The sequence below is a fragment of the Phodopus roborovskii genome, unplaced genomic scaffold (assembly GCF_943737965.1).
Source record: "Phodopus roborovskii unplaced genomic scaffold, PHOROB, whole genome shotgun sequence".
NCBI classification, from domain to species: domain Eukaryota; kingdom Metazoa; phylum Chordata; class Mammalia; order Rodentia; family Cricetidae; genus Phodopus; species Phodopus roborovskii.
This window is the reverse complement of record NW_026126541.1, coordinates 19,918,952-19,945,517: the sequence shown is the minus strand read 5'-3', so window position 1 is coordinate 19,945,517 and position 26,566 is coordinate 19,918,952. Positions and strand designations below refer to the sequence as shown.

The 26,566-nt window shown below is 39.4% G+C and overlaps 1 protein-coding gene across 1 annotated transcript in view; it reads right to left on the bottom strand.

Annotated features, from left to right (window-relative positions):
- The window catches only part of LOC127233403 (cytochrome P450 2C70), a 31,486-nt gene extending 9,963 nt beyond the window's left edge, over nt 1-21,523 (bottom strand). The window contains exons 1-5 of the mRNA XM_051199865.1: nt 21,364-21,523; nt 18,870-19,019; nt 11,573-11,733; nt 5,211-5,384; nt 3,092-3,233 (exon numbers count right to left, since the gene is read on the bottom strand). Coding sequence (XP_051055822.1) covers nt 3,092-3,233; nt 5,211-5,384; nt 11,573-11,733; nt 18,870-19,019; nt 21,364-21,484 — 748 coding nt within the window. The 5' untranslated portion in view covers nt 21,485-21,523. The remainder of the gene's footprint in view (nt 1-3,091; nt 3,234-5,210; nt 5,385-11,572; nt 11,734-18,869; nt 19,020-21,363) is intronic.
- Between the last annotated feature and the right edge of the window lie 5,043 nt (nt 21,524-26,566).

Genomic DNA, 26,566 nt, shown 5'->3' with positions numbered 1-26,566 from the left:
ATGGATAAAAAATATTTGTTTAGGTGATCAGCATCATTAGTTATTAGGGAAATGTAAATTAAAATTACTTTGAGATTAACATGTCATCCCAGTCAACATGGCTATAATTAAAGAATCTGACAACAAATACTGCTCTGGATGTGGGAAAAAAGGACCCTTTTCACTGCTGATGGAAGTGCAAATTAGTACACCCATTATGGAAATCATTATGGTGGCTCCTCAATAAGTTAAAAAGAGATCTACCACATGACTACCCCTAGGCATATACCCAAGAAGCCCATATGCTAACACAGACACATTTATACATTCTTGCTTATTGATAGCAAAAAAAGGAACCAGCCTAGATATCAATAATCAACCAGTGAATAGATGATGAAAATTAGTTACATATACAGAATTAAAGTTTTCAGCTGAAAAAAAAAAAGACAACCCTAAGTTTGATTATTTCCTGGATGAGTTTGCTTCTTTTTGCTCTAGAGCTTTCAGATGTGTTGTTAAGTCGCTTATGTGAGATTTCTCCAAATTATTTATGTAAGCACTTGATGCTATAAACTTTCTTCTAAGTAATGTTTTCATTGTGTCCCATAAGTTTGTGTATGTTCTGGACTCATTTTTATTGAATTCTAGGAAGTCTTTAATTTCTCTATTTATTTCTCCCTTTACCTAGTTGAGAGTTATTCAGATTCCATAAGTTGTAGACTTTCTATAATTTATGTTGTTATTGAACTCTAACTTTAACTCATGGTGGTCTGATGAGATACTAGAGGCTATTCCAATTATTTTTATATCTGTTGAGATTTGCTTTATGATGGAGTACGTGGTCAGTTTTAGCAAAGGTTCCATGAGATATATTTGAGTGAAATGTTTTGTAGATGTCTATTAAGTCCTTGAGTTGGTTCCCTTTTTCTCTGTTAAGTCTCTGCCTGGCACACCTATCCACAAGTGAGAGTGGGGTGTTGAAGTCTCCCACTATTAATGTGTGGGGTTTGATGTGTGATTCAAGCTTAAGTAATGTTGTTTTACAAATGTGGGTGCCCGTGTATTTGGGGCACAGATGTTCAGAATTGAGACTTCATCTTGATGGATTTTTCCTTTGATTAATATAAAATGGCCTTCTCCATCTCTTCTGGTTAAGTTTACTTTGAAGTCCATTTTGTTAGATATTAGGATAGCTACACCAGCTTGCTTCTTAGATCCATTTAATTGTAAAACCTTTTCCCAACCGTTTAATCTGAGGTGATGTCTGTCTTGAAGTTGAGGAGTGTTTCTTCTATGGAGGAGAAGGATGGATCCTATTTTCATATCCATTCTTTTAGCATGTGTCTCTTTATTGGCAGATTGAGTCCATTGATATTAAGAGTTGTTATTGATAAGTGATTTTTAATTCCTATTATTGCTTGGTTTGAGTGGTGGTGGTGTATGTGTGTTTCCATTCTTTTGGTTTTGCTATTGAGAGATTAACTATTGCCTGTACTTTTGTGGATATAACTGATATATATATATATATATATATATATATATATATATCTTCAAATAATTTATGTGTTGCTGGATTTGTGGATAGATATTGTTTAAATCTGGTTTTGTCATGAAATATCTTGTTTTCTCCATCTACATATGGGCCTGAAGGAGGAAAAGAGGCTTGGGTAAGGCTACAAGGAAGGAACAAAGGACTTAATAAATAGGACTCTAGTCTCTCATGAATTAATAAAAACATCACGAAACTAAAAAGCCGCTTTATAGCAAAGAAAATGGTCAATCAAATGAAAAGGCAGTTGACAGAATAAGAGAAAATCACTTTCATCTACACATCTGATGCAGAATTGATATCTAGAATTGATATCTAGAATATAAACACAAAACTCTAAATATAAAACAAACAATTCAATCAAAACATGGGCTATAGTTCTAAACAGGGTTTTTTAAAAATGAAGCACAAGTGACTTGTGAACATTTTATCAAGTATGGTATGGTAGTTTGGATGATAATTGCCCCCCATAGACTCATAGGAAGTGGCATTATTGGAGTGTGACCTTATTGAAGTAGCTACAGTCTTATTGGAGGAAGTTTGTCACAGCAGGTATGCTTTGACAATTCAGAAGCTCAAACTAGGTTCTCTCTTCCCATCACCTAACATCCAAATGTAGAGCTCTTAACTACATCTTCAGAACCATGTCTGCCTGTATGCCACCATGTTTTCTACCATGATGATAATGGACTAACTCTCTAAAATGTAAGCCAGCCCCAATTAAATGTGTTCCTTTATAAGAGTTGCAGTGGTAATGGTGTCTTTTCACAGCAATATAACCCCTATGACACATAGCCATTTCACTCTTGAACTGTCGGCAACCATAAAACATCTATACAAGACTACAAGACTGATCTATCCCATAAACCTTCCCTCATTGAGAGAGGAGAGTTTCACAAGAACCAAAACCTTCCTAAGGTTCTATGGGGAGTTAATATTTCCTGGGATGTAAAAAAAAAAAAATATCCTAAGTAATGTAGCCACTAGTTAACTGTTGATAATCCAGTAAATAAACCTAATTAAAATATGGGTTTATTGGGAGAAAAAAAAGACATGAAAGTAAAAACAGGACCAGTTTGGAAGAGAAAGGGGGTTACTGGAAGAGAGGGGGAGAGAGAAGAGCGGGGTATAATAAAAATAATAATATATGTATGAAAATGTTGTAATGAAACACATCATTGTCTAAATTAATATGTGCTAAGAAAAGTTTAAATGATATAAACTTTCTGGAAAGTAAATAAATATGCATTATGATGTAGGATAAAATGTGAGAGGAGGCTAATTTTATTCAGACTCTAAGGAAGCTATTATGTATTTGTCCTAACCCAAATCAAGGACTCTGAATCATAGAAGGGAGAAGAGTGGCCACTGACCTTCCATTCCCTAATGCAGCTGAAATATTTTTTTTTCTTTATTATGATCTAGTTTGAACTGAATTCATCCAGTGGGAGATAAATACAGTAATGCAAATGTTGCTAGTACCAAGTCTATTCTAGTATGACAGTCTCTAGTTCAATCTGCCCATTTCTACCTGGACATTGATCTGTCCATCTATGATCATACCTGTGACCTCAGGATGCTTCATCAGGAGCAAAAGCCCATATTTCATCGTGGTACTCGCTGTCTCTTTTCCCGCACTGAAAAGATCTGATATGGTGGCAACCAGGTTTTCCATGGTAAATTCTGACTTTTTATTCTGTTTTTCCTAACAATTATAGGTTATAGGAATTAGTTTTGCTTGTTTGCATTTTAGTTTGGTGGGGTTTTTTTTTGGGGGGGGGGGGAATCGAGGAACATTTAATATTTTTAAATTGACCACATGAATTACAAGACAAATAATACTACATTAATAATTCTCAAAAAGACAGGTTAAGTGATTACAAATAGAAAGGTAAATAATTAAATGTAAAGCAAACTTTGGTGTGTGTTTTAAAATATACCCATCAAAAGAACAGAAAACATCTTCCATATGAAATTTCCAAACTGCTTTAGTGTAGTGTAGTTCAAATCCCCATAAATGTACATCAAATACAACAGATATACTGCTTAACTCCATCTTCCTGTGTCTAATGATTATCTTTTGGAATCACAGCTGGCATAGAATCAGACTCTCTAGAAACAGTGTTCTGCTGAAGTCACTGGCTCTCACCATCTCAGAAGCTCCAAGCTGTGATGATTAGCTCCCATAAAATGCGAAAACTATAGAAACAATTTTATATGACATTGTTGTAATGAAAAACGTGTTACATTACATTATCACAATACATTTTTCCATTGATGGTTTTTAATTAATTTTTATTTAAATTAAAAGCTGATGGAAGCAGAAGAATAGATTCACAGTTAAGCACTAAGCTGAACTCATGGAATCCAATTGTAGAGAGGGAAGAGTGATGAGCAAAGAAGTCAAGACCATGCTTGGGGATCCCCCAGAAACAGCTGTCCTGACCAAGTGGGAGCTCAGTGACTGACCCCAATCTGGCAGCTGGGGAACCAGCATAAGACCGAATCAGCCCCCCTGAATGTGGGTGTCTGTTGGGAGACTTGGGCAGTCTATGGGGCCTCTGGTAGTGGAAACAGTATTCATCACCAGTGCAAGAATGAACTTTAGGAGCCCATTCCCTGTGGAGGGATGCTCTCTCAGCCCAGATACATGGCAGAGGTCCTGTCCCAAATGACATGACAGACTTTGATGATCCTCCATGGGAGTCCTCACCCTCCCTGAGGAGTGGATGGAGGGTGGGATGGTGGATGATGGAGGGAATAGGAGGATGAAATGGAGAGGAAACTGGGATTGGTATGTAAAATATCAGTTTTTAAAGGCTTACAGGTAACAAAATAATTCAATATGACGTAAGTACTTTGTAGATTAGCTAGACATTATAAACTGTTCTACCTAAAGATAAAGGTGGATGCTTGGTGACCCTTATGATTCCTTCACATGGTTAAAACATAAAGTTACAAAATTCCAAGTTTGTTCTTGTTCCTTGCTTCTTACACACTGGAGAAAAATCACTCACTGTTATGTTATCTTTTTTCAAATACAGTGTATACAAAAGCACTTACTGATACCATCAGTTCTAACAACTGTTGAACCTTTGTTACATTTAAAATCTCAGGGACTATACACATACAGACTCTGTTACTGTGTTTAATCTCTTACCTCTTCAACCTGTACATCCACCACTATAATCCATATCAATGTCACCTTCTGAAAGATAACTACTTGAAGACTACAGATGCCATGCTCTAGCATACCCTCCTGTTAGTCTAAACTGGAGTTTCCTCAAAGCCAAGCTCAACTGTAAAAGCTTCTTAGAATCTCTCTTTTAAAAAAAGTCCTGTGTTCCCTAAGTCTTTACACCTGCTGTTCATTGAAGACAATTTGCATATAATGATAGGTTCTCATCACTCTTGAATGGAAATCTATGTTACTAAAGAACTAACCTGGATCGTGGGAATTATAAACTTTCTAATTCTCAATAAATTGAGAGTCTTAACAATTTCTAAATATTCTATATCATTTGCATGAGAAATTGATTCCATATGCAATAAATATGTCACTAAAATAAACATCCCAATTTCACCAAAAAAAAAAAAAAGTGAGTGAGTGAGTGAGTGAGTGAATGAGTGAATGAGTAGGAGTTCCCACAAATATGAACTAGCAAGTCAAGATCCCTTGTACCTTTTCCATTTTAATCAGGAAATGGTCAATAAAGTCCTGAGGGCTACTGAGGTTCAGAGATTCTTGATGCCTTTTGATTTCCTTCAAAATAGACTTGTTATGTTCAGCCTCGTTTTTAAGGAATGTTTTATGGATTCCTGGGAGAGTGTATAAAGCAGGATAGATATTGCACAGCTGGAAGAGAAACAAACTTGTATTAGGGTAAACAGCACACATTCTAGGCCTTGGTTATCTGTCCAACACTTCGTAAAGGTACGTTTCACATGTCTCCCATTCTCCTATATGCCTAGCATTTGGGGGAGCAGGCACTGCATGGATCAAACGGTCAGAGCAGCCATGTGCACAGTTTGCGAAGCAACTTCAGATCACATTCAACCTCTGACAGCAGATCTTCAAAGGAATGTGTGGGCTAATCCCACTTTCCCTTCTATTCTACTGAGAATTGCGAGATGCAGAATGACTAGTCAAATTCTAAGACCACAAATCAGTGATAGCAGGGATAGAGGTGGTCTTTATCTCAGTTTATCCTGCACACCTAAAAACTGCAATTCCAAGAGACATGATAACATGGAAGGGAGAAATCTCATGAGATTCCACTGTTAGGTGAGTAAGGACTGCTGGAAGAGAGAAGATATGTGTTCTCTGGGGATGTCTCCTAACACCATGTGGTCTCCCTAAGGTCATATCCATATAAGCAACACTAACTGAATCAGGGGGCTATATTTATATATTGGGGTGTGTATGTATTCTTAATGAAAAAGAGACCTTGAATTTGAATGAAAGCAAGGGGGCAGGTACATGGGAGCAGCTGAAGAGGAAAAAAGAAAGGAGGAAATGATGTGATTATAATCTCGTTAGTTATTCACTAAATGGAGGATGTTTTCTTTTTCTTGATCGCCTAATTAATGCTTATATGAATGCCTAATTTTCAAATGATGTGTATATATGTAATTTCAAAGTATAACTAGTGGCTAGCTGTTTAAAAAATTATTTTTTTAATTCGGAGAAACAGTATGAAGTAGGGACATTCTATACTCAACTACCATCTTATTATAAATGAGAGTGAAATAGTCAACAGATCCTTTGTATCTGTCATAAATTCCAGAGTGATGGCACCTAGGCTTTGAAGCAACCTTTTGTAAATAGTGGCTATCTGAGTGGCTCTCCCTGAAGGAATTTCAGAGCCTTCTCATATCTTAGTCTACAGATATTCCTGGTGAACCAAGAAGTCTCATATGACTGATAATTTCCTAGGTAATGGTTCCTTCAGACAACTCATAGACCAGATAAACAGTTTGGGCATGAAGAAATTGGCGTGCTAAAAAGTGCCTTTCATGTAGCAATAAAGAGGTTTCTGTGAATCTGCTAGGTGTTAAGTTCATCAGAAGCTGATACCCCTGCTGCTAGCAAAAGCTGAATTACATTCTGAAGTGACTGTCTTTCTTCCATCTACTCAAACCATAAAGGACACCTAACCTACATACAGTATCTAAAGTCGTGGGACTGGGAGGAAAGAGCAACCCAGATCCTGGAGCGATATTATGCTCACGTAAGTGAGACTCCAGGACTGGAGGTAATGATTTCTCAGGGAAGGGGGACTCCAGGATTTGACAGGGTACCTGGGAATTCCCCCCAACTCAGTAGTGGCAATATGTACAGTTGTTAAAAGGAGAAGTAATGGGAGATGACATTCTATAAATATGATTCTCTTATTGGTTAATGAATAAAGCCCTGTTGACCAATAGGAAAGCAAGATAGGTGGGACTAGGAGAGGTGGAGGATTCTAGGAAACATAGTGAAATTGAGATGTGATCTCAGGAAGAGAGAATGAGAGTCTGGTGTTCTCAGTAAGATAAGACCATGTAGAAATACATATATTAGTGATTATGTGTTAATATTTAAGACAGAGATATCCAATAAAAAACACTAGTAACTGGCCAATAGTTTTATAATAATACATTGTCTCTGTGTGTTATTTTGGGACTGATGCGGCTGTGGGACCAGGCTGGCGGGAAACTGCTTGTAACAGAGAAGTATTTACTGCACATTTGCAAATGTTACAGATACAAATAGAATGGCTCCTAAGACAAAGAAAAAAATCAAGGGAAGTGCCTTTCCTGGTAGAAAAAGGGGAAGTGTTTCATTAAGAAAAAGGATTTTCCTAATAGAAGAAAGGAAAATGTTTAATCAAGGCCTGCAAATAGAAAGCCTCAAGAAACAAAACAAAACAAAACAAAAAAAATTTAGAGGAAAAAAAAGGCTCTTCCTTATAGAAAAAAATGAAAGTAGTTATTATTTGGAATCCTGCAGAGATGACAGATCTAAAGTGGCTTAAAAACTAACATTTGCATTCTTACCACAAGGACATTTGTTCAGCTCTGTTCATGGCAGCATTATTCGTAATAGTCAGAACCTGGAATCAACCTAGATGCCCCTCAACCAAAGAATGGATAAAGAAGATGTGGTACATTTACACAATGGAGTATTGTACCCACACTGAGTTATACAGCTCAAAAGTTTAAACTCACTATTATCAGTCAGCTTTTATTAAATGTTTCTAGCCTATTGAATAGTCTCACTGATTCTGCTATTTAAAACTGGGTGACAGTTTATTGAGTGGACTAAGAAAAACTTTGGTCTCATGGTGATAATAGACAGCAGCTTTGAAACCCCTGTTTGCAACATCCTCATCCAAAATGGGTATCTTTAAAAAAGATCGAAGTTCAGCATTAACTGGCCTCATATACAAATTAACACAAGAAGGAAAGAGATGCTCTGAGAATAGAAAGGAACCTAACTTCAAAGAAAAAGAATGTTGCAGAAGGACTGTGGATGTAGAAAAAATATAGTAGAAGGAAATCTTTGGAATGAGGTACTTGAGAATGGAGACTAGTTAACAAGTTGGAGTGGTTGGAATATGAATAGTTTGAGACAGAAATAAAAAAAAGGAAAAAAACGTATGAATAAGGCTTAATATGTTCCTTCAGCTCAGTTTCCTTGCTCAAATTTTATGTAGTGATATATTCTTTATGATTAAAGCTTGCCTGAGGGTTCAGGAAACAAAGTCAGTCACAAGCTATAGAAGCCAGGCATACACCTTTAATCCCAGCAGCCAGAAGCTGGGAGATGGTGGGACACACCTTTAATTCTAGGACTCAGGATTAAGAGGTAGATGGATCCTGGATGAGTCCAAGGTCATCTAGAGCTGTACAAGAGTGAATCAATCTAAAAGAGAATTATAGCTCACACCTTTAATCCCAACATTAGGAAAGTATATAAGACAGAAGCAAGGTCTCAGAGAGGCCTTAAATGTCACTTCTGCAACGTTGTGCATTATTAGAGTAAGGCCAATGGTCTGGATGCTGGTGAAACTGTTGAGGTCATCGTGAGGCTCACAAGCAATTGATACAAGCAGCAAGACTACACAGTAATTATACAGCCATCATTTCCTCAGATGACTCATCAAAGCCATGGAGGCTTTTTAAACCAATACAAAGGGCATAGTTGGTGTTATAGTCTTAGGAATAAAAGTGGCTGTTCCTAGCTGTAGATTCTTCCTGTAGCTTATTCCTTTCTCTGACTAACTTGGGATTTACTTCCCATAGTTCAACACTATCTGATCATTTACAGGGCACAATTTCTCTCATGCATTTGGAGTTTACTGATTATACTCCTTAGCTATGTGTGAAATCTGTTTTCTTTTCTTTTTTATTTTAATTATTTATTTTTTATTTTACATGTCAATCCCAGTTCCCTTTCCCACTCTCGCTCCCTCCCTCTTACCCTCTCTGCCCCCTCACATGCACCCTGACCACCCATCCCCCCATCCCAATTCCACATGTAGGGCAATGCCATCCAGGAGGGGTCATCTAAATCTGCCATTTGAAGTAGGGACTAGGGCTTCTCTCCTGTCTCTAGGTTAACGCAGTATCCCTCCATGGGGGATGTGTCCGCAAGGTCCTTTTGTGCACCAGGAATACATCCTGGTTCCATTGTCTGAGGTCCCTTAGACTGCTCAGTCCTTCTAGTTGAGACCCATATTCAGGGGGGGCTTGAGTCAGTCCCATGCTGGATTCCCAGCTCTCAGTCTGGGGGCCGTTAGCTCCTCCTTGTTCAGGTCAGCTGTCTCTATGTGTTTCTGCAGCCTGGTCTTGTCCTCTCCCTTTGCATCTGGATTCTAGTTAGACTCAGTGTTTAGTTATGGGTGTTTGCTTCTGTTTCCGACAGGTACTAGATGAGGACTCCATGATGATGGATAAGTTAGTTGTTGATCTCACTATCTGGGAAGGGCATTTATGGTAGCCTTTCCACTGATGCTCAAATTGTTAGTTGGTGGCAGTCTTGTAGGTTTCTAGACATTTCTTTAGGTTCAGATTTCTCTTCAAAGCAATAATGGCTCCCTCTTTTATGTTCTCTCTCTCTCTCTCTCTCTCTCTCTCTCTCTCTCTCTCTCTCTCTCTCTCTCTCTCTCTCTCCTGTCTTCTATTCCTACCTGACTCAATCTTATATGTGCTTTCCTCTCCTCCCCTTCTGTTACTCCCAACTTCTCTCTCCTTTCACTGCCCCCCCACTTCCCATGTGCTCTGGGGGACTTGTCCCTTCCTCCTTCTGTGAGGGACTTTATATGAATCTCTTAGCATAAACCTTGTATCCTAGTTCCTCTGGTGATCCTTTGCTCTAGGTCTAAAACCCATTTATGAGTGAGTACATACCATGTTCCTCTTTTTGTGACTGGGTTACCCTGTGTTCTAATACTAGGTCTTAGTTTACTGTTTCCACTCCTTAGCTATGTGTGAGACCTGTTTCCCACTATCAATTCCTTGTTCCTCTTTCCTGTGTAATTACAGAGATCTGCCTTCCTGCAATTATCCTTATTGGCAGGCATTCGGTCAGTATTTAGGGTCCAGGCAAAAGCATCTCATCTAAGACATTCTTAGATATCCAAGGACATAGAGTTAAGCATGCCCTGGTTTTACCTCACTGGCAGATAGAGAAGAATAACCTAAACTAACCCTGCACTAAAAGATTCTCAAACTTCTTGTTTTATTGCCCAAGATCTTAGCTCAGAAATTTACTGCTTGTGTTTCCCCTGAGAAGATAAAGACAAAAGTAATCAGCCCATTTGCTCATCCTCAGGAAAAAATAAACTTTACTGAAGGCCTGTGCTGCCACTGAGACCAGACCACTGGAAGGGCCAGGTTCCGTTTCGTGTGCAAATTAAACTTAGACTTACAGCCCTAAGCAATTAATGGTAAAAGTTTCTCCTAGCAGGAAATCAGAGCGAAAATGCAGACAGCAGACCAAAAGCTGCTTGCCTACATTCGTCTGTTGTTTACTAGGTTGCCTGTTTACCCAATACTCCCTATGCATGCTGGGAGAAAAGAGGCTACTGAGTTAAGAGACAATCTTGGCCTTACTTGTGATTTTTACTGAATATAAACTTTTAGCTTTTTATCTAACCACTTAAAATGTAGTTTAGCACACTAGTCTCCCTTTCTAGAATTCCCTGATGATTCAATCTCTGAACTAATCTTCTTCCCCCTAAAGGAGTTCATAGGATGTTCACTAGCCACTCTCTTTGAGCTGGCAGCCAGAACCCTATGTGAAGATCCTTATCTGTCTCCTACCAGGCAAAAGAATTCCAGCCCCAGATTCCAACTAGGGCTGGAAAATTGCTAGTGGTAATGATTTATAACTGGGAACATTTTGTTGCTGAATGAAGACATGGACAGAAAGATCATGTTGTAAGTAGATTCTTTTTTCCCTCTGATTTTGTGCCCCCCCACGAGCAAAGATTTTAGAAGCTCACTGGACGAGTACTATTAAGAACTTGTCTGATGATTGATTGGGCTGATCATTGCTGTACTTATGAGAACTATTGTATCAAATGCTACTGCCGCTATGGCTGAACTGGTGCGCCATAAAGAAATTCAAACTGCTGAGTTCATTAATCAAGCACATATCGTCATTACAGCAGCTCAGGAGGCAGAATCAGAAAGATTATGAGTTCAAGGCTAGCCTGGGCTATAGAATGGAGAGGAAGGGAGAGGAGGGAGGAGGAAAGAAAATACTCAAAGAGGAAGATTCTCAAAAAAACCAGGACAGCTAGAAGAATGTACAAGTCAGGGCATAGCCTTCTTACTGCACCCTACACCCAGCAAAAGTCCTTTCATTTCCCCAAATTCACACAAACGGCCTCTTTTTGAAGTTGAAAACTACCCACATCTTCTCAGAATGCCACCTCTCCAATTAATGTGATATTAGACATACAAAGTCCATAGCCTCAATATTGGCCTTTGGATGGTAATGGTATAGATTTGGGTTACATAACATTTTCACATATAAATAGAACTGGATCTCACCTGAATCCAAGGTGATTCTAAAAATTTAATAGTTCTATAAAAATGCTCTGTGGTCTTTTGGAATATTCCATCACTGTAGTCAAAACGTTGCTGGAAAATAACAGCAGAGATCACATTGCAGGGAACACAGGCCAGAAGGAAGCTAGGGTCACAAGGGGATCCTAAAAAAAAAAAAAAAAAAAAAAAAAAAGGAAGTTGAGAGTTAGAAATATACAATACTCATGCAGATCATAAACTTTCAAATTCAAACAGTTGGGAGTATGAGCTACCTAGAGAAAACTCATCACTGTGACCTCTACAAGCCCAAGAGACACTTTATTCTCTGTCCCCCAAATAAATTATCTGATTGCTCCATCTAATGTGCAGTGTACACATACCCTCTTCACCAATCTCTTGAAGTTCTCATTCTAAAGAGTTCTCATTTTAAAATATTTACAAATGTATGCAGTTTAAACCTATGTGTGAACAGTTCCTCACAGTACATATACAAATCTTACTAACTTAGTTTTTCAATTTCCTTTCTTCTAAAAACATTGATAATACATTTTATTAAATCCCAAACATTCAAAGCATCCAATGTGTGCGAAATATTTTAAACTTATGAATGAGATAGTCACAAGCAAATCCATGGTACATCTTGTATTTGCAGCTCATCTACCTTCACAGTGTCCCAGGCAGTTCCATGAAAATGAGGGCTCCACAATTTCCTAAAGAATATCGAAGTGCATGTTGTGGAGGTTGACACAAAGCTGAACTGAGGGCATGTAAGCTGAGATCTGCTATGCAGAAAGAAACACAGTCCCTTCTATTTGTGGGAAAGCTGAGATAGCAAGTCAGTGCCTTCTGGTATTAGAGGAAGTAAAAATATCAAATTGTAATTATCTTCTAAATACAAATCTCGATTCATTTTTTAAATAATTTCTAACTACGTCATGAGTGTTTATCCTGATAATTCACAGAAGAAGTTTCTTTTTCAACAGATGGAGAATATTCAGATATCTACAACTGGTCAAAAGGCAGAGAATAAGTGGTCATGGGGTACCCAACCCTCCCTGAGACATCTGCAATGCAGCCTATACACCTAAGGCCCAGGGAAAATCGTGGGAAAGGAAGAGAAGAGAGTGGTATGAGCCAGAAGACAAGGACACCCGCTGCTAAAGAGTATCCCAAACATGATATGAAAATGCTGCCATGCATTCTCAACAATATGGTTGCCCGAATAAAAACAGCATAATGATACCAGTTGACATGGCAACCAGGACAGGGGAAATTCCTGGATAAATTTGAATTTCCATATTGATTAAGAGATTGGTATAGGCTGAGTATTCCCTATGTTGGACCAGTTTAGAAGCAATCAATGACTTCTGAGAGATGGAGAATCATTCCTCCAAGGAAAAATTCCCAGAGGTTGTCCAATCCCGAGTATCCAGCTCTGGACACATGTACATACAAGCAATGCTAAATAGACTAAGTAGGTTGTGTATACATGTATGCATATGTGTGTGTGCATATATATGTGTGTAACAATAATTACAAAAGAAGAGATCATGAATTGGGGAAGGCTGTGGAAATGATGGAGACTAGGATTTGTGTATCAAGTTCTCAAAAAAAAAAGAGTTTTAAGTTTGATTACCAATCCAGCATGAAATAATGACATCAGTAATTTTTTTGGTGGGGGCGGGAGACCAATAGATAGAGGAAACCTGCAACTACATTTAGGATAATTCAAATGCTTTTCTTGTGTAAGGCTGACAGAAAGTACAAGAATAGTCACATGTTTGAAAGTATACATGGTATTTTAGAGAATTTACTAAAAGGGGTAATGCGTGTATTACCAGATCTTAGGTTCATCCCTTACTCATCCTTTTGCACCCACATGTGGACACATGGACTAAAAAGTCCAGTGTACTTTCCTTTACTACAAGCAGGACATTCAACCCATGCTAGCCTTGGCTAACACAGGGACTCCTCATCCTAGACCCACCTCTTAATCAATATTAAATTCAAAGCACCAACCTTCCCCTGATCTCTCACACCATTTTTAGACCAACTAAGACATCACCCTGATCTCCAGAAAGAATTAACATGTGACTAATGAAACCATGTATGTGCTGTCAAGCCTGTGGCACCTGCACAGTGCCTCTGTATGGTGTCAACCATACTACAACCTCAGAGGGAAACAAGAAATTATGTCTAAAGATAAAAGTTAGTGCCTGGCAGTGGTGGTACACACCTTTAACCCCAGCAGTAGTAAGGCAGAGGCAGGTACATCTCTGTGAGTTCAAGGCAAGCCTGGTCTACAGAGTGAGTTCCAGGACAGCCACAACTACACAGAGAAACCCTGTCTTGAAAGAAAAACAACAAAAAATGTTACAAAGACAACATGTCTTAGCAACTTATAAAGAAAACTTCCAGGGTTTTGCATTATGCAGTGAAGAAATGGCATAACTAAGGATGTGAGGTTCAATGGAGAGGTGGGATGAAGCCAAGTGTGAACAAATGAGGGTCAGGAGTTGATAAAAAGTCATAATCAAGTATAAATCTCCCTGGTCTTTCACACCCATTTTCAGACAAGACATATATTTCATATGTGTGTGTGTGTGTGTGTGTGTGTGTGTGTGTGTGTGCAAAATCACTTCCCATATATGCATAACCCCAACACATTGTTTTACTTACTCTAATCTAAAATTATTACTTTTGTATGGTGGAGAACACTTATTATAGATAAAAGGGGAAACGCAGTCAGAGACTGGGATGTCTGGGATTGTCCCAGAGGGAATATGGCCCTGAGCCAGGCCATGTGAAAGGCAGGTGAGGGGGTGAACCAGCAGAGTAAAAGGCAGACAAATATGGCTAGATTGTATAAAGAAGGGCAGCTTGTGGAAGAGCAGCCCAGCCCCTGGCTGGAGAAGTTTATGGTAGGGACCAGGATATGCCAGCCTTACCCTGTAACAGGTAGGCACTGATGGATGCTAAGAAAACTTGGTGGCCAGGTCTGCTTTAATATATCAAATAGGCCCCTCTGTTAGCCATTGTTCCAGACCTGAGACTTAACATCTCACCCTCTTTGTTGATAATAAATGGCTAGGGATGATATACTTTTTCTATGACTACTTGTTGATATTGGAGCTTCTTTGTAGAGAAATCTGGAGTGTTTTCCAAGGCTGAGAAGAAAGAGAGAGGAGTGCAGGCTGTTTCACTTGGTATCCAGGCTCTGCTGGGACTAGGGAGATGCAGGCTGCTTTGGAACAGCTCTGGAAGTAGGGTCACCTGTGGCTAGCCACTTTGGAGTCATCTAAAATTCAGATTCTGAGGTAACACCTGGGGCTATCAAATTGGTGGCACACTCTGAAGGTGATTTGAAATCTTTTAGGACAGATAAGCTAGGGACAGAAGGTAAAGTTAAGGAGTTTAGGGGAAAGTTTTTGCCAGGGTGTATATTTGAAACTTTCAGGCCCATAGTCCTGGTAGTTGGGAGAAGGGAATCCCAAGACCAGAGAAAGGGGGTGAGATCTCACCCTTAGGGATAGACAGGGGGAAAACTTAGAGTACTTATCTGGACTTCATTTGACCTGTGAGAGGCAGATCCAAGTCAAATCCCTAAAACTTAAAGAATTTTTTAAGTTAACAAAAAGAGATTAAAGTTTTAGTTATGTTAGCATTACCACTGTTTGTAATCTACACTGAAATCCACTATTAACCCCGCCAGTTGAGAACAAGATGACCACCACAGTTAAAAGCCAGATTTGAAACAAGCTTTAATTAAATACTGGCCAGAAAACAACCTAGATGTCCCTCAGCTGAAGAATGGATAAGGAAAATGTGGTACATTTACACAATTGAGTACTACTAGGTAGTTAAAAAAAAAAAAAAGATGACCTCATGAAATTTTCAGGCAAATGGACAAATGGACAGAATAGACAGAACTAAAAAACATCCTGAGTGAGGTAACCCAGGCCCAGAAAGACAAACATGTTATGTGCTCACTCATAAGTACTTTTACACAATGGAGTACTCCTCAGTGGATGATCATAATGGCGAAATTCTACCGAAACAGCTGAATCAAGCTGGTAGAAACTCATGAACTCTAGACATACAACTGTGGAGACTCCAGGGGACTGAACTAGGCCCTGAGACAGTTATGAAGTTTGGACTATCAGAGGGGCCCCTGGCAGTAGGACCACAATACAAACCTACTACATGAGAAAGCTTGTTGGAGCCCATTCCCTATGGTGGGATGCTATGCTCAGTCATAATGCATGGGAGAGGAACCTGATCCTGATCCAACCTATTGTACCACACTGTGTTGACTCTACATGGGAACTCTTGCCTGTGAGAAAGTGTGGACTGGGGATGACCTGGGGATGTGATGGGGGGATGGGAGGAGGCAAGAGGGTGGGATGAGGGGTAGGAGGGAGAACTGTGGTTATAATGTAAAATGAATTTTTAAAAAATTAAAAATGGAAATAAGTAAATACTGGCCAGGTGGATGAGCTCTGGCCAGGTCAATACCCAGGTTCCTAGGAAATGGCCACAAATCAAGTTTTGCAGGGGCTTAAGAAGGTAAAACTCATAATTCATCACATTTCCCATGAGGCCCAATCAGGGGCAAGCATATATCCTGAGGTGCTTCCTGCCTGCATATTTTCTGCCTACATCCAATCAAAGGCAAGAGTACATTTTGACACACTTTCTGCCCATGTACCTCCCACCTGTGTGGTCAAGTACATCTGATATGGATGGGGCAAACAAATTTGTTTAGGGGAGTGATAACATGACTTGTTGTCTTACATGAACAATAGCCTTCAGCATTTCAGAAACTATTTGTCCTTGCATAAGGGGTTTGCAGATCAAAGGTATTTTTGTTACATGGATCTCTTAGATATAGTAATTAAAACTTAAAATGTAACTGACTCACACCACATAAGTAGATAAGGCAGTAGACTCATGCCTTTGAGTCATAGTAAAAGGCTAGGGATCCAATAAGGATTCTGAGTTAAAAGAATTAACACTCTTTCCAGAAGGCTGGATATATAGATTGGACAGAAATATGTCTAGCACCATCAAAAGCATTTTTAAGGTCTTGACTTGGGCAGGAAGCTTGACATCAGGGTCAAAAGAGCCCCCAATCTCTCCATTTTCCTCTCTCTTCCCATCCCCCCACTCCCTTCCCTTCCCCAATAAAACTTCCCATGTAAGCTGTCTGCATGTCATGTTTGTCCCTCACCTGCCATGAAGCTCCCCATAAAGGACCCTCTGACAACCCATTACAACACTATCTAGAAGCTTGGTGTTGAGCAAGGACATAAGTAGTTAAATATACACCTCTAAGTTAGTTTCTTTAACCTATGTATATCTTTATAACTTGAGGAGTTTTTTCATTATACAAAAACTTACCCTAATACAAGCTATTTTGGAGACTTGCCATTGCTTCCTTAGTCTAAAAAGAGATTCAACAATAAACTATGAGCTCAGTGGGACTGAGAAACTTTTTGAGTGTTTCCTTACTTGGTTTATACCATATGGTCACCTAATCAAAATGGTGGTGAAGTTACATGGCATGTACCCTTTAACCTTAGTAACAATGACTACCAGCCATACGGCTATATTTAAAAGATCTATTTTTTAGATCTGTTTTTAAACAAGAGTTGAATTTGGCTTCCTATACAACATTTTAAGCAAGAGTTGACTCACATCAATACTAAGTTGTAGCAAACATTACCCATGTACAGATTTTTTTAATAATAGACCTTTTGTTATAAGTTTTAAGCCAAAGTTGGTACAGATTTTATAGATTTTTTTTTTACCATAGCCAATGAATTTACAAATTCACACCTTTAATCCCAGCACTCGGGAGGCAAAAGCAGTAGGATCTCTATGAGTTTGAGGTGAACCTGATCTATAGAGTTCCAGGACATCTTGGGCTACACAAAGAAACCCTGTCTCAAAAAAAGAAAGGAAGGAAGGAAGGAAGGAAGGAAGGAAGGAAGGAAGGAAGGAAGGAAGGATACAACTGAGATACAGTTTACTACATAGTTTTAAGGGATTTTTTTTAAGTAGAGAGCAGAGAAATTGTAGAGAAAATATTTTTAAAACTGGGAAGTAGAAGAACCTGGGAGATGAGAGACTTTGGGAAATGTAGAGCAGGGCAAGTTTAGTTACAAGAGATTTGGGATCATTTGTTTGCACAGTAGCAGAAGTTGTTACCCTATGAGAGAATTTTAAAATTAAGCTAATCTTTGGTCATTGATCGTCACTGAGGCCAAGCTGTTTGTAGTGCCAGAGAGAAGCATCCCTTCCAATGTGATCAGGGCCCAAGCAGGGTGAAAGCAGCTTTCTGGCATACTGATGTGACTTTTGTAATAGCAGGCAGCTCAGGATGACACTTACCTAGTATTGAGAAATGAAAGAGCTGGGCAGGGGGGACAAGACAGTAAATCCTTAATAGAGATACCCAGAAAGGCGTAGCAGGACAGAGACAAGGGATGCAAGATGAGCTCCCAGGCAGGTGCCTCGGGAGGGTGTGTAGCCCTGTCTGTCTTGGAACTCAATTTTAGACCAAACTGACCTCAAACTCACAGAGATCTGCCTGTTTGGCCTCCCCAGTGCTGGGATTAAAGCAAGGTCCACCACCTCCCAGGGTTAATGAATGGCGTTCTTAGAAACATTTAGATACGGAAGTTCTAAAGCCATGTATCTCTTGTGACCCTGACTTGATCACCTTCTACCTGCTCTCCTGCCCACTCTTTCTCCTCCCCCATGCCCCATACCTAATGTGCACACACATTTATGCACTGAGATTTGTACTGAGGCAGCTCTATCATTTCATACTTTCCCATGTGAATTATTGTACCTGACACATCAGACAATTTGGTCACCCTGTAATGTTTCTCAAAAAGTCACCAGACAGCTTTCTTACTTAGTTTCCTTCCAGTGAACATAGCTGCTCACTTTTTCTCCCTCCTCGGGCAGGTAAATGTCCGGTCCTAAATAGAGCCTGCCAGTGTGAGTTGAATTTCCTGTGCCACTTTCATGACCATTTAAAAAAAATCCTATTTTCTGTAGCTCTCTCTTCTTCCATAATCATATGAAAACCAGAACCATGGATAATACTGAAAGCTAATTGGGTGAAAGTTGGCAAGCCTGGGTTCCTGGGAAGGTAGGCAGCATAACTACATCATTTCTTGCTGTTATCCTGTGATCATAACAACCTACAACTATACTTCTGACTCCGTGGCTTTTTTTTTTTTAAACAGTTCATCTTGCCCATCTAGTAATTATAGAAATAGATATACACCATTTGTCTTCCTCAGTTCTTCCAAGAGATAAAGGACTTCCTCCTGAATTCGGTCTTCAATAGTCTTCTTCCCCATCCCCATAGACCGTAAGACCATGAGGGAAAAACGCCGTGTTTGCTTCCACATTTCTCCATTGCTGAAAGTGATGCCTGCTGGGACAAAAATTTATCATGAATTCTAATTTAAAGTGTCCTTCACAGAAAGTCATACTGACTCTCGTGCTTGCTTCAACTTTGCATGGATCGTGTGATCTGTGCATCTGGAAAGTTCAACATAAATTCTCTAAACTCAAAACATGATTAAAATAAGCCCTCGAAAAATGATTTGCCAAGGAATTTTTAGACAACAATGTAGACAAGCAAAAGCTCACATGTCGCTTTTGCCAGCACTCAGTGCTCCATGAGAAAACAAGACAGCTTTATACTAAACTCAAAATCAATAACTAACATACAGTTGATTTCCAGCTATCGGTGTTGTGTTTCAACTTCTGGTTTCTCTGCTACGAATGAGTAGAAAATAGCTACATGATCAGTGTAAACTATAATATGAATATTAAATGCTCCTCTTTTCTTAGGTTATTACATGTATTATAATATGCCCTCCTAATCTTGGGCAGCAAAGACAGACCTCATAATCAGCCATGCAACCATGGAATACAATAACCTATACTTAACCTACACTTGGCCATATGGCAGTGTGCCATATGAAGCCATGGTGTTTATTAGGTTAACTATGCTAAGTATGTTTTCAGCTTTAGGCTAGTTGAAGCTTAGAAGGGTTTGCAAGGATGTGATCTCACTGTGACCTGAGAAACTTCTGAACTTAAGTTTTAATACCATTTCCAATTGGTGGAAATGGTTTGGGTGGGGGACAGGGACCATTTCTGCCACTGTCAACCTTCCTGGGTTTCCTGTAGTTCTGTGTGTACTACTGAGGCCTTACAGGCTTCTCCCCATCTGCTTTGGCATGTCTATTGGTGTCATCCTTTTTTGCCTCATGTTTGGGAAGCCGTGCAGGTGAGACTTACGGGTATAGCTTCTGACACTATTAAGAGACACATTCTCACAGCAAATTCCCTGAACCTGTGACTCTTACAATCTTTCTAGTCCCTCTCCACAATGTTTCCTAAGTCTTAGATGCAGGAATATTTTGTTTCCATTAGAACTGGATTCCACAACTCTGAATATTGACAGGTTATTCAATACCAAATGGCTAGCCCTGAAAATATACATACACACATTATACAAACTTTGCAGGTTGTATTTGGGAATATATATATAAACAATTACTGGAAAAATGAGGCAATTAATTTGAAAAACAGCAAGGAGAGGTATACAGGATGGCTTATAGGGAGGAATGGAAAGGGAGAGATGGTGCAATTATGTTATTATAATCTCAAAAATAATTTAAAAGAAAAAAGTGTTTCCAGTATCAGTGCAGTACACAAACACTGAGTGTCCCTGTGGCTCTCGTAGAGAGATCATGGCTTTGCTTTCTTTCCCATTCCATTATAGTCAAGTATTGCTTACAATTTTTAAAGATAAAAGACAGGATGCAAGTCTGGAAAAAGTCCTATCTATACTGGTCTGCACACTATACATATTTATAAAATCATCTATATCCATGCTCAGGCCATGAGAATATTTGGTGACTAGTATATTTTGTCACTTTCATTTCCTTTCTTTGTCTTGGTATCTTTATCATTATGTTTCTGGCTGTAATACACAATGAGTATGTCGTAGTCAGAAAGAAGTTCACATTTAATGCTTCATGGGGACATTGTGTGTAAAATTAATCCATTTTGAAAATGGATTAATGATCCCTTTTCATTAATGAACACTAGAGGTCAGGACAGGGAAGGGAAATGTGAGTAAAAGGAGGCAAATTCGTCAGTAGGCACTCTATCTGTTTACTGTTTGCCACACCAAATGTCACTAAAATCCACTAATGCATGTAAATCCAAATTTACCCAACCATAAAGAAAATGAAATCACATTTACAGGGTACACTGGGTTGTTTTGTGTTTCCACTTGACACAAGTTAGAGTCATCAAAGAAGAAGGAGCCTCAGTTGAGGAAATGCTTCCATGAGATCCAGCTGTAAGGCATTTTCTCAATCATTGAGGGACGGCCCAGCCCATGATGGGGTGGTACCACCCCTGGGCAGTTGGTCCTGGGTTTTCTAAGAAAGCTGGCTGAGCAACCCATGAGAAACACGCCAGTAAGCAGCACCTCCCAATAGTTTTTGCATCAGCTCCAGCCTCTAGGATCCTGCCCTGTTTGAGTTCCTATAACAAATAAATTCTTTCCTCCCCAACTTGCTTTTGGTCATACTATATCAATAGAAACCCTAAGACAGAGGAAATGGATGAAACTGTAAATTATTTGTTTCACGTAAAGGAAGCCAGATTCTTAAAAACAAATACAGCAATTTTCTGTTATATAAACAGAGAGGAGAGAGAGAGAGACAGAGAGTCCCAACAAGGAGCCATACCTAACCCTGGGTTGACTCTGCTGATTAAGGATGATTGCATTTTCCCAGAAAACTCATCTCCCCGGTCAATCAGAGCTTCCTTCAATGCTTCGTATCCATACAGCACCACTGTGGGCTTCATGCCCAGATACACGGTGAACACGGGGCCATATTCTTTTGCTAGCTGGAAACAGAGCACAGGTGATCATAGAGGGAAATATTTTCATTCATACTGAAGAAACATTTTAATATTCACACATTCATTGACTTTACGTCTAGTAATTTCACAAGAAACAACAGTTAAACACCTGTTGTCATTATGCTCCTGTCAACGTTGTTGTTACTAATCTTCTTCTACGCTACAGAGACTGTGAAACACATTTGCTCAAAATTTACTGTTTTGTTTTTCTGTCAAATCTACATTTGCATTGCATTTCTTTTCCAGCCTACTCTCCCTGAGTATGGGACATCTCTACCAATTATCCTACTTGTACATTCCTCATCGTCTCCTGTCATCAGTTCTCCATGTCATCTCTTCTGCTGAGGTTTTAACAGTAGTGAGGACACAGCAGGATGGGCATGCCTGCTCTCCGCAATGTACCTTTTACAAGGCTTTATACATTCTAACCACCCTTAGAATTATTGATCACTGTTGAATGTAAACACAGTCAACTAACCTGGGTGGAATCATTGTGTATTAAAGAAATAGAAATTAAATCTCAGGGAGATTTTAAAACTTGTCACAAGCTGTGAGTTAACTCAAAACACCCAGTCCCAAATGGAGGAGCTGTGCAGGCGAGAGAGCTTTAAGTGATGGCCGTCTCAGGGAAAAGACAGGTCAGGTTTCAGGGAAAGTTGCCATGTGGATCCACTACAGATCAGTCATTGATTCGTTATCCAGAAAATACGGTAAGAACTCTCAAAATTCCTGGGTCTCTTAATTGTGCCCTTGATTTCAAATCAATGTGTACTCTAGGAAAATGTACACTTGAGAACTTAGAAATCAATAGAGTTTCGTAACTGAACACAGTTCTATCTGTACTGCAGTTCATCAGAGAATAGTTGATGTACTTAAAGAGGACGTAGGACAGGGCATGAACACAAACTAGTCTGTTTCTGACAGTATCACAAATCTCCTCCTGGATCCCATTGCCTTCTAGCTCTTAGTAGAGCACAGATTTAGAAGCTGGCTTGGGTTTCCTTTAAAATATTCCCTTTTATTCTTTGGCTGGGGAGATGGTTCCATGTATAAAGCACTTGCTGTGTGCATATAAAGCCAGAAAATCACACACACACACATGTAATCCAATCTCTCCCACAACAACAAAGGAGACATTGAAAGACTTTAGTTTTCAAAGAAAAAAAAAAGATAAGTTTCTCACAGGTCTTGTCCCACAACAAGGAAATAGACCCCAACCCTGGAACAAATGGTTCCAGATGACAAGCCCTGTCTGGGTCACTCCTGGACAAGGGAAAGTCTGGTTCCAAGTTTCCAAGGTACTTTCTGTGGTTTTTCCTTTGAAGAAATCAGGTCACACCTGGGTGATCTCTCAAACATGAGATCATACTTTGTAATCAGTCACCTTGTGCCCCATGCATGTATGCTGATTTGCAGTCTTTCTCTATAAAAAAGAGTCTGAAAACTCTGAGGGGTGTGCAGCTTTCCCCGAGATTGCTGACGCCGGAGTGCGTCTATAAATCCTGTCCAAAGAAATTCAATGGTTAGACTGGGGCTGGGAATTCTATCTTTAGTATACTTTGATCTGTATAAACAAAACTGCTATTTGTTTGCCATTTCAACACAGCTCTCCCTTCTTTAAAGTATGGCATTGGTGGCTGGTTTTTTTCTTTCTTTTTTGTTTTTATTCATTCGTCGTCTCCCATACAATACATTCTGACCACTGCCTCCCTCCATCTACTTCTTCTAGTCCCCACCACCACCTGCTCTCTCTCCCAAATCCACAGCCCCTCTGTTTCCCTTCAGTAAAGAGCAGGCCTCCCAGGGATAGCAATCCAACACAGCATAACAAGACACAATAAGATTAGGCGCAAAGCCTCATATCAAGAATGGACAGGGCATCCCATTAAGAGGAAAGGGGGCCCAAGAGCAAGCAAAAGAATCATACTTCAGTCTCTACAAGCCCTGCTTAGTTCTCCTGGTGTCTTCAACACCTCTTTTTTTGACAATACTTCCTCTCTGTCTTCCTCAGGTTTCTCCAAGCTCTGCCCAAAGTTTGGCTGTGGGACTATGCATCTGCTAACGTCAGTATTTAGAAGACTCTGGGATGATGACTGAGCTAGGCACCAATCTATGAGTTTCACTGACTTTTTTGGCTGGTTGCATTTGGTTCTTCCTTAGGTCTCTGAGCTGTCCAGCAACTCCAACTTGCAGTATATGTGATGAATGTTGATTTTCACCTTACAAGTAAATAAAAAACAGAGAGATGTAACAAAATATAGCAGCCTTACAGTTTTCTCAATAGGGAATATTTGATGTGCCAAAATTAATTTTTTTGTGTGTGAGCCTGGAAGATCTACAGAATAAAAGAAATGATAATGATCGGGCAGCCTACTTTAACTGGAATTTAGAAGCATCTAAGAGAATAAATGATAAAATCTCTAACTCACAAGAAATAAATCAGTTTTGAATCTGTATCAGATTTACAGAAAGATATGGAAGGATAGATTGGTATGAAATCTTAGCAATTGTGTGAAAAACTAAAGTTAGTCTACAGAATTTTACTTTGTCAAGCCCTCTGTCTCTCTCTCTTTCTCTCTCTCTCTCTTTCTCTTCCTCTCTCTCTTTATACCTCTTTGGTCAACAACTTAATTAAATGCAACCCAATCCCAGTACTGGGAGCTTCATTTGGTGACAAAAGATGCCCAGTTTAGTCTTTATCTCCCCCATTATTTGCCGATCTCATTTAGATCACCATTATATATATTTTTATTGGTTTCCATACTATCACTCAAACTTCCCTAACTTTTAGGTGTTTGTCCCTGTATTCTCTCCCTCAACCCTCTCCTCTACTCCACTTATCCTCCTCTTCCAGCAACCATTATTCCTTCAAAATTATCTACTCTATTTCCTTTTCCTAGCAAGATATATCTGTACCCTAGTCCCTTACTCTATACTTACCTTCTGTGGTTCTAGGAATTATAGCTTTGTTACCATAGACCAGAGCACATATAAGTGAATGCATACCATATTTGTATTTCTGGATCTGGGAAACTGCAGTCAGTATGATTTTTTTTTCTAACTCCGTCATTTGCCTGCAAATTTCATGGCGTCATTTTTTTACTTATTTTTTTTAATTTTTCTTTTTTTACATATCAATCCCAGTTCCCTCTCCATCCCTCCCTCTCTTCCACCCTCCCATGCTCCCTGAACACCCTCCCATCCCATCCCACCCCCCCATGATGTCATTTTTTTAATGGCTGAGTAATTCTCCATTGTATAAGTTTACCACTTTTTTTTTTGGAGTCTTTGATTTTTTTTTTCTTTTTTTAAATTTAAACTTGAAACAAGGATGTTTTACATGTCGATCCCAGTTATCTTACCCTCCCATCCTCCCCTATCACCAAACCCTAGCCCATCCCCTTCCTGCTCCCCAGGGAAGGTGAAGCCTTTCATGGGGAATCTTCAAAGTCTGTCATATCATTTGGGACAGTGCCTAGGCCCTCCCCTATGTGTCTAGGCTAAGAAAGTATCCCTCTGTGTAGAATGGGCTCCCAAAGTCCATTCGTGTACTAGGGATAAATATTGATCCATTACCAGAGGCCCCATAGACAGAGGCAGAGAGAAAGAGATGATAGTTAAGTGTTCTTCTCTCCCCTCATCAAAGAAGCTTCTTTTTATAGCAGACAAAGGCCATTCAGAAAGTCACAGCTGCTCAAAAAAAGCAGAAAACTACTGACTGTGGGTGTCTAGCCCCAGGTGATATATCTAAAACACGATACCTACATCTAAGGCTCAGAAAACATCAAGGAAGAGAGGGCAGAAAAATTGTAAATTTTTCTGAGGACCAAGAAGTCTATTGCAGAATGGCTAAAATAAAAAACACCAGTGACAGTTTATGATGGAGAGGATATGGGGAAAGGGGAACACTCCTCCACTGTTGGTGGGAGAGCAAACTTGTATAGCCACTTTGGAAATCAGTATGGTGGGTCCTCAGGAAAATGGTAATCCAACAATTGCAGAGGTGGGGGGAGGAAGACATGAGGGACTAGGAAGATTGAGTAAGGGGAAAAAATATAGGAGAGTAAGAAAAGAGATACCTTAATAGAGGGAGCCATTATATGTTTAAAGAGAAATCTGGCACTAGGGAAATGTCCAGAGATATACAAGGATGACCCCAACTAAAAATCTAAGCAAAAGTGGAGAGGCTACCTTAAATGCCCTTCCCCAATAAAGAGAATGATGACTACCTTAAATGCCATCCTAGAGCCTTCATCCAGTAGCTCATGGAAGCAGAAGCAGACACCCACAGCTAAACACTGAGCCAAACTTCTGGAATCCAGTTGCAGAGAGGGAGGAGTGATGAGCAAAAGGGTCAAAACCAAGCTGGAGGATTGGGAGTTTGCTGTGAGATTGTATCTTCTAGTAACATCAGAAGCTATACTTGCGAAGTCTCAACAATATGACTGCCCAGACATAAGCTGAAGAGGGAGAACACCAACAAACATGGCATGCTAAACTTCATGGGGAAAACCCCATCGGGTCTCAACCCCACATAAAAAACTACAGACAGCTGAATAAAACCGGGAGTGGGAGAGGTGCTCCTCCATAGGGAAGAGCACACCAACCACTTGTCCAATGCAGTGGTCAGCCCTGAAAACACACACGCACGCACGCACGCACGCATGCACGCAATAATGTTATATTGACTCAAAATTATATTATAGCAGTAAATAATCTCACATACTGTTTTGTAATATCTTTATAATACCTGTAATACCTTGACTGTCTTTAAAAAAAATGGTCTCCTGCATTGTTTGTTATTTTTAAGCGCTTAAATTCATAATTTTAGAGTTCAGATAAGAAATCAATATGTAACTAAGTTCTAGATCAAGTCTGTATCCCACTCACATGCCCTTTCACCTATTTACATATGATCCTAGGTATATAGAAACACAAAAGATGTATACAGTGCTAACATTTGTTGATAATAAATCGCGGAGAAATTTATTTTAGGAAAACTTCTTGCTATTCACACAATTTACT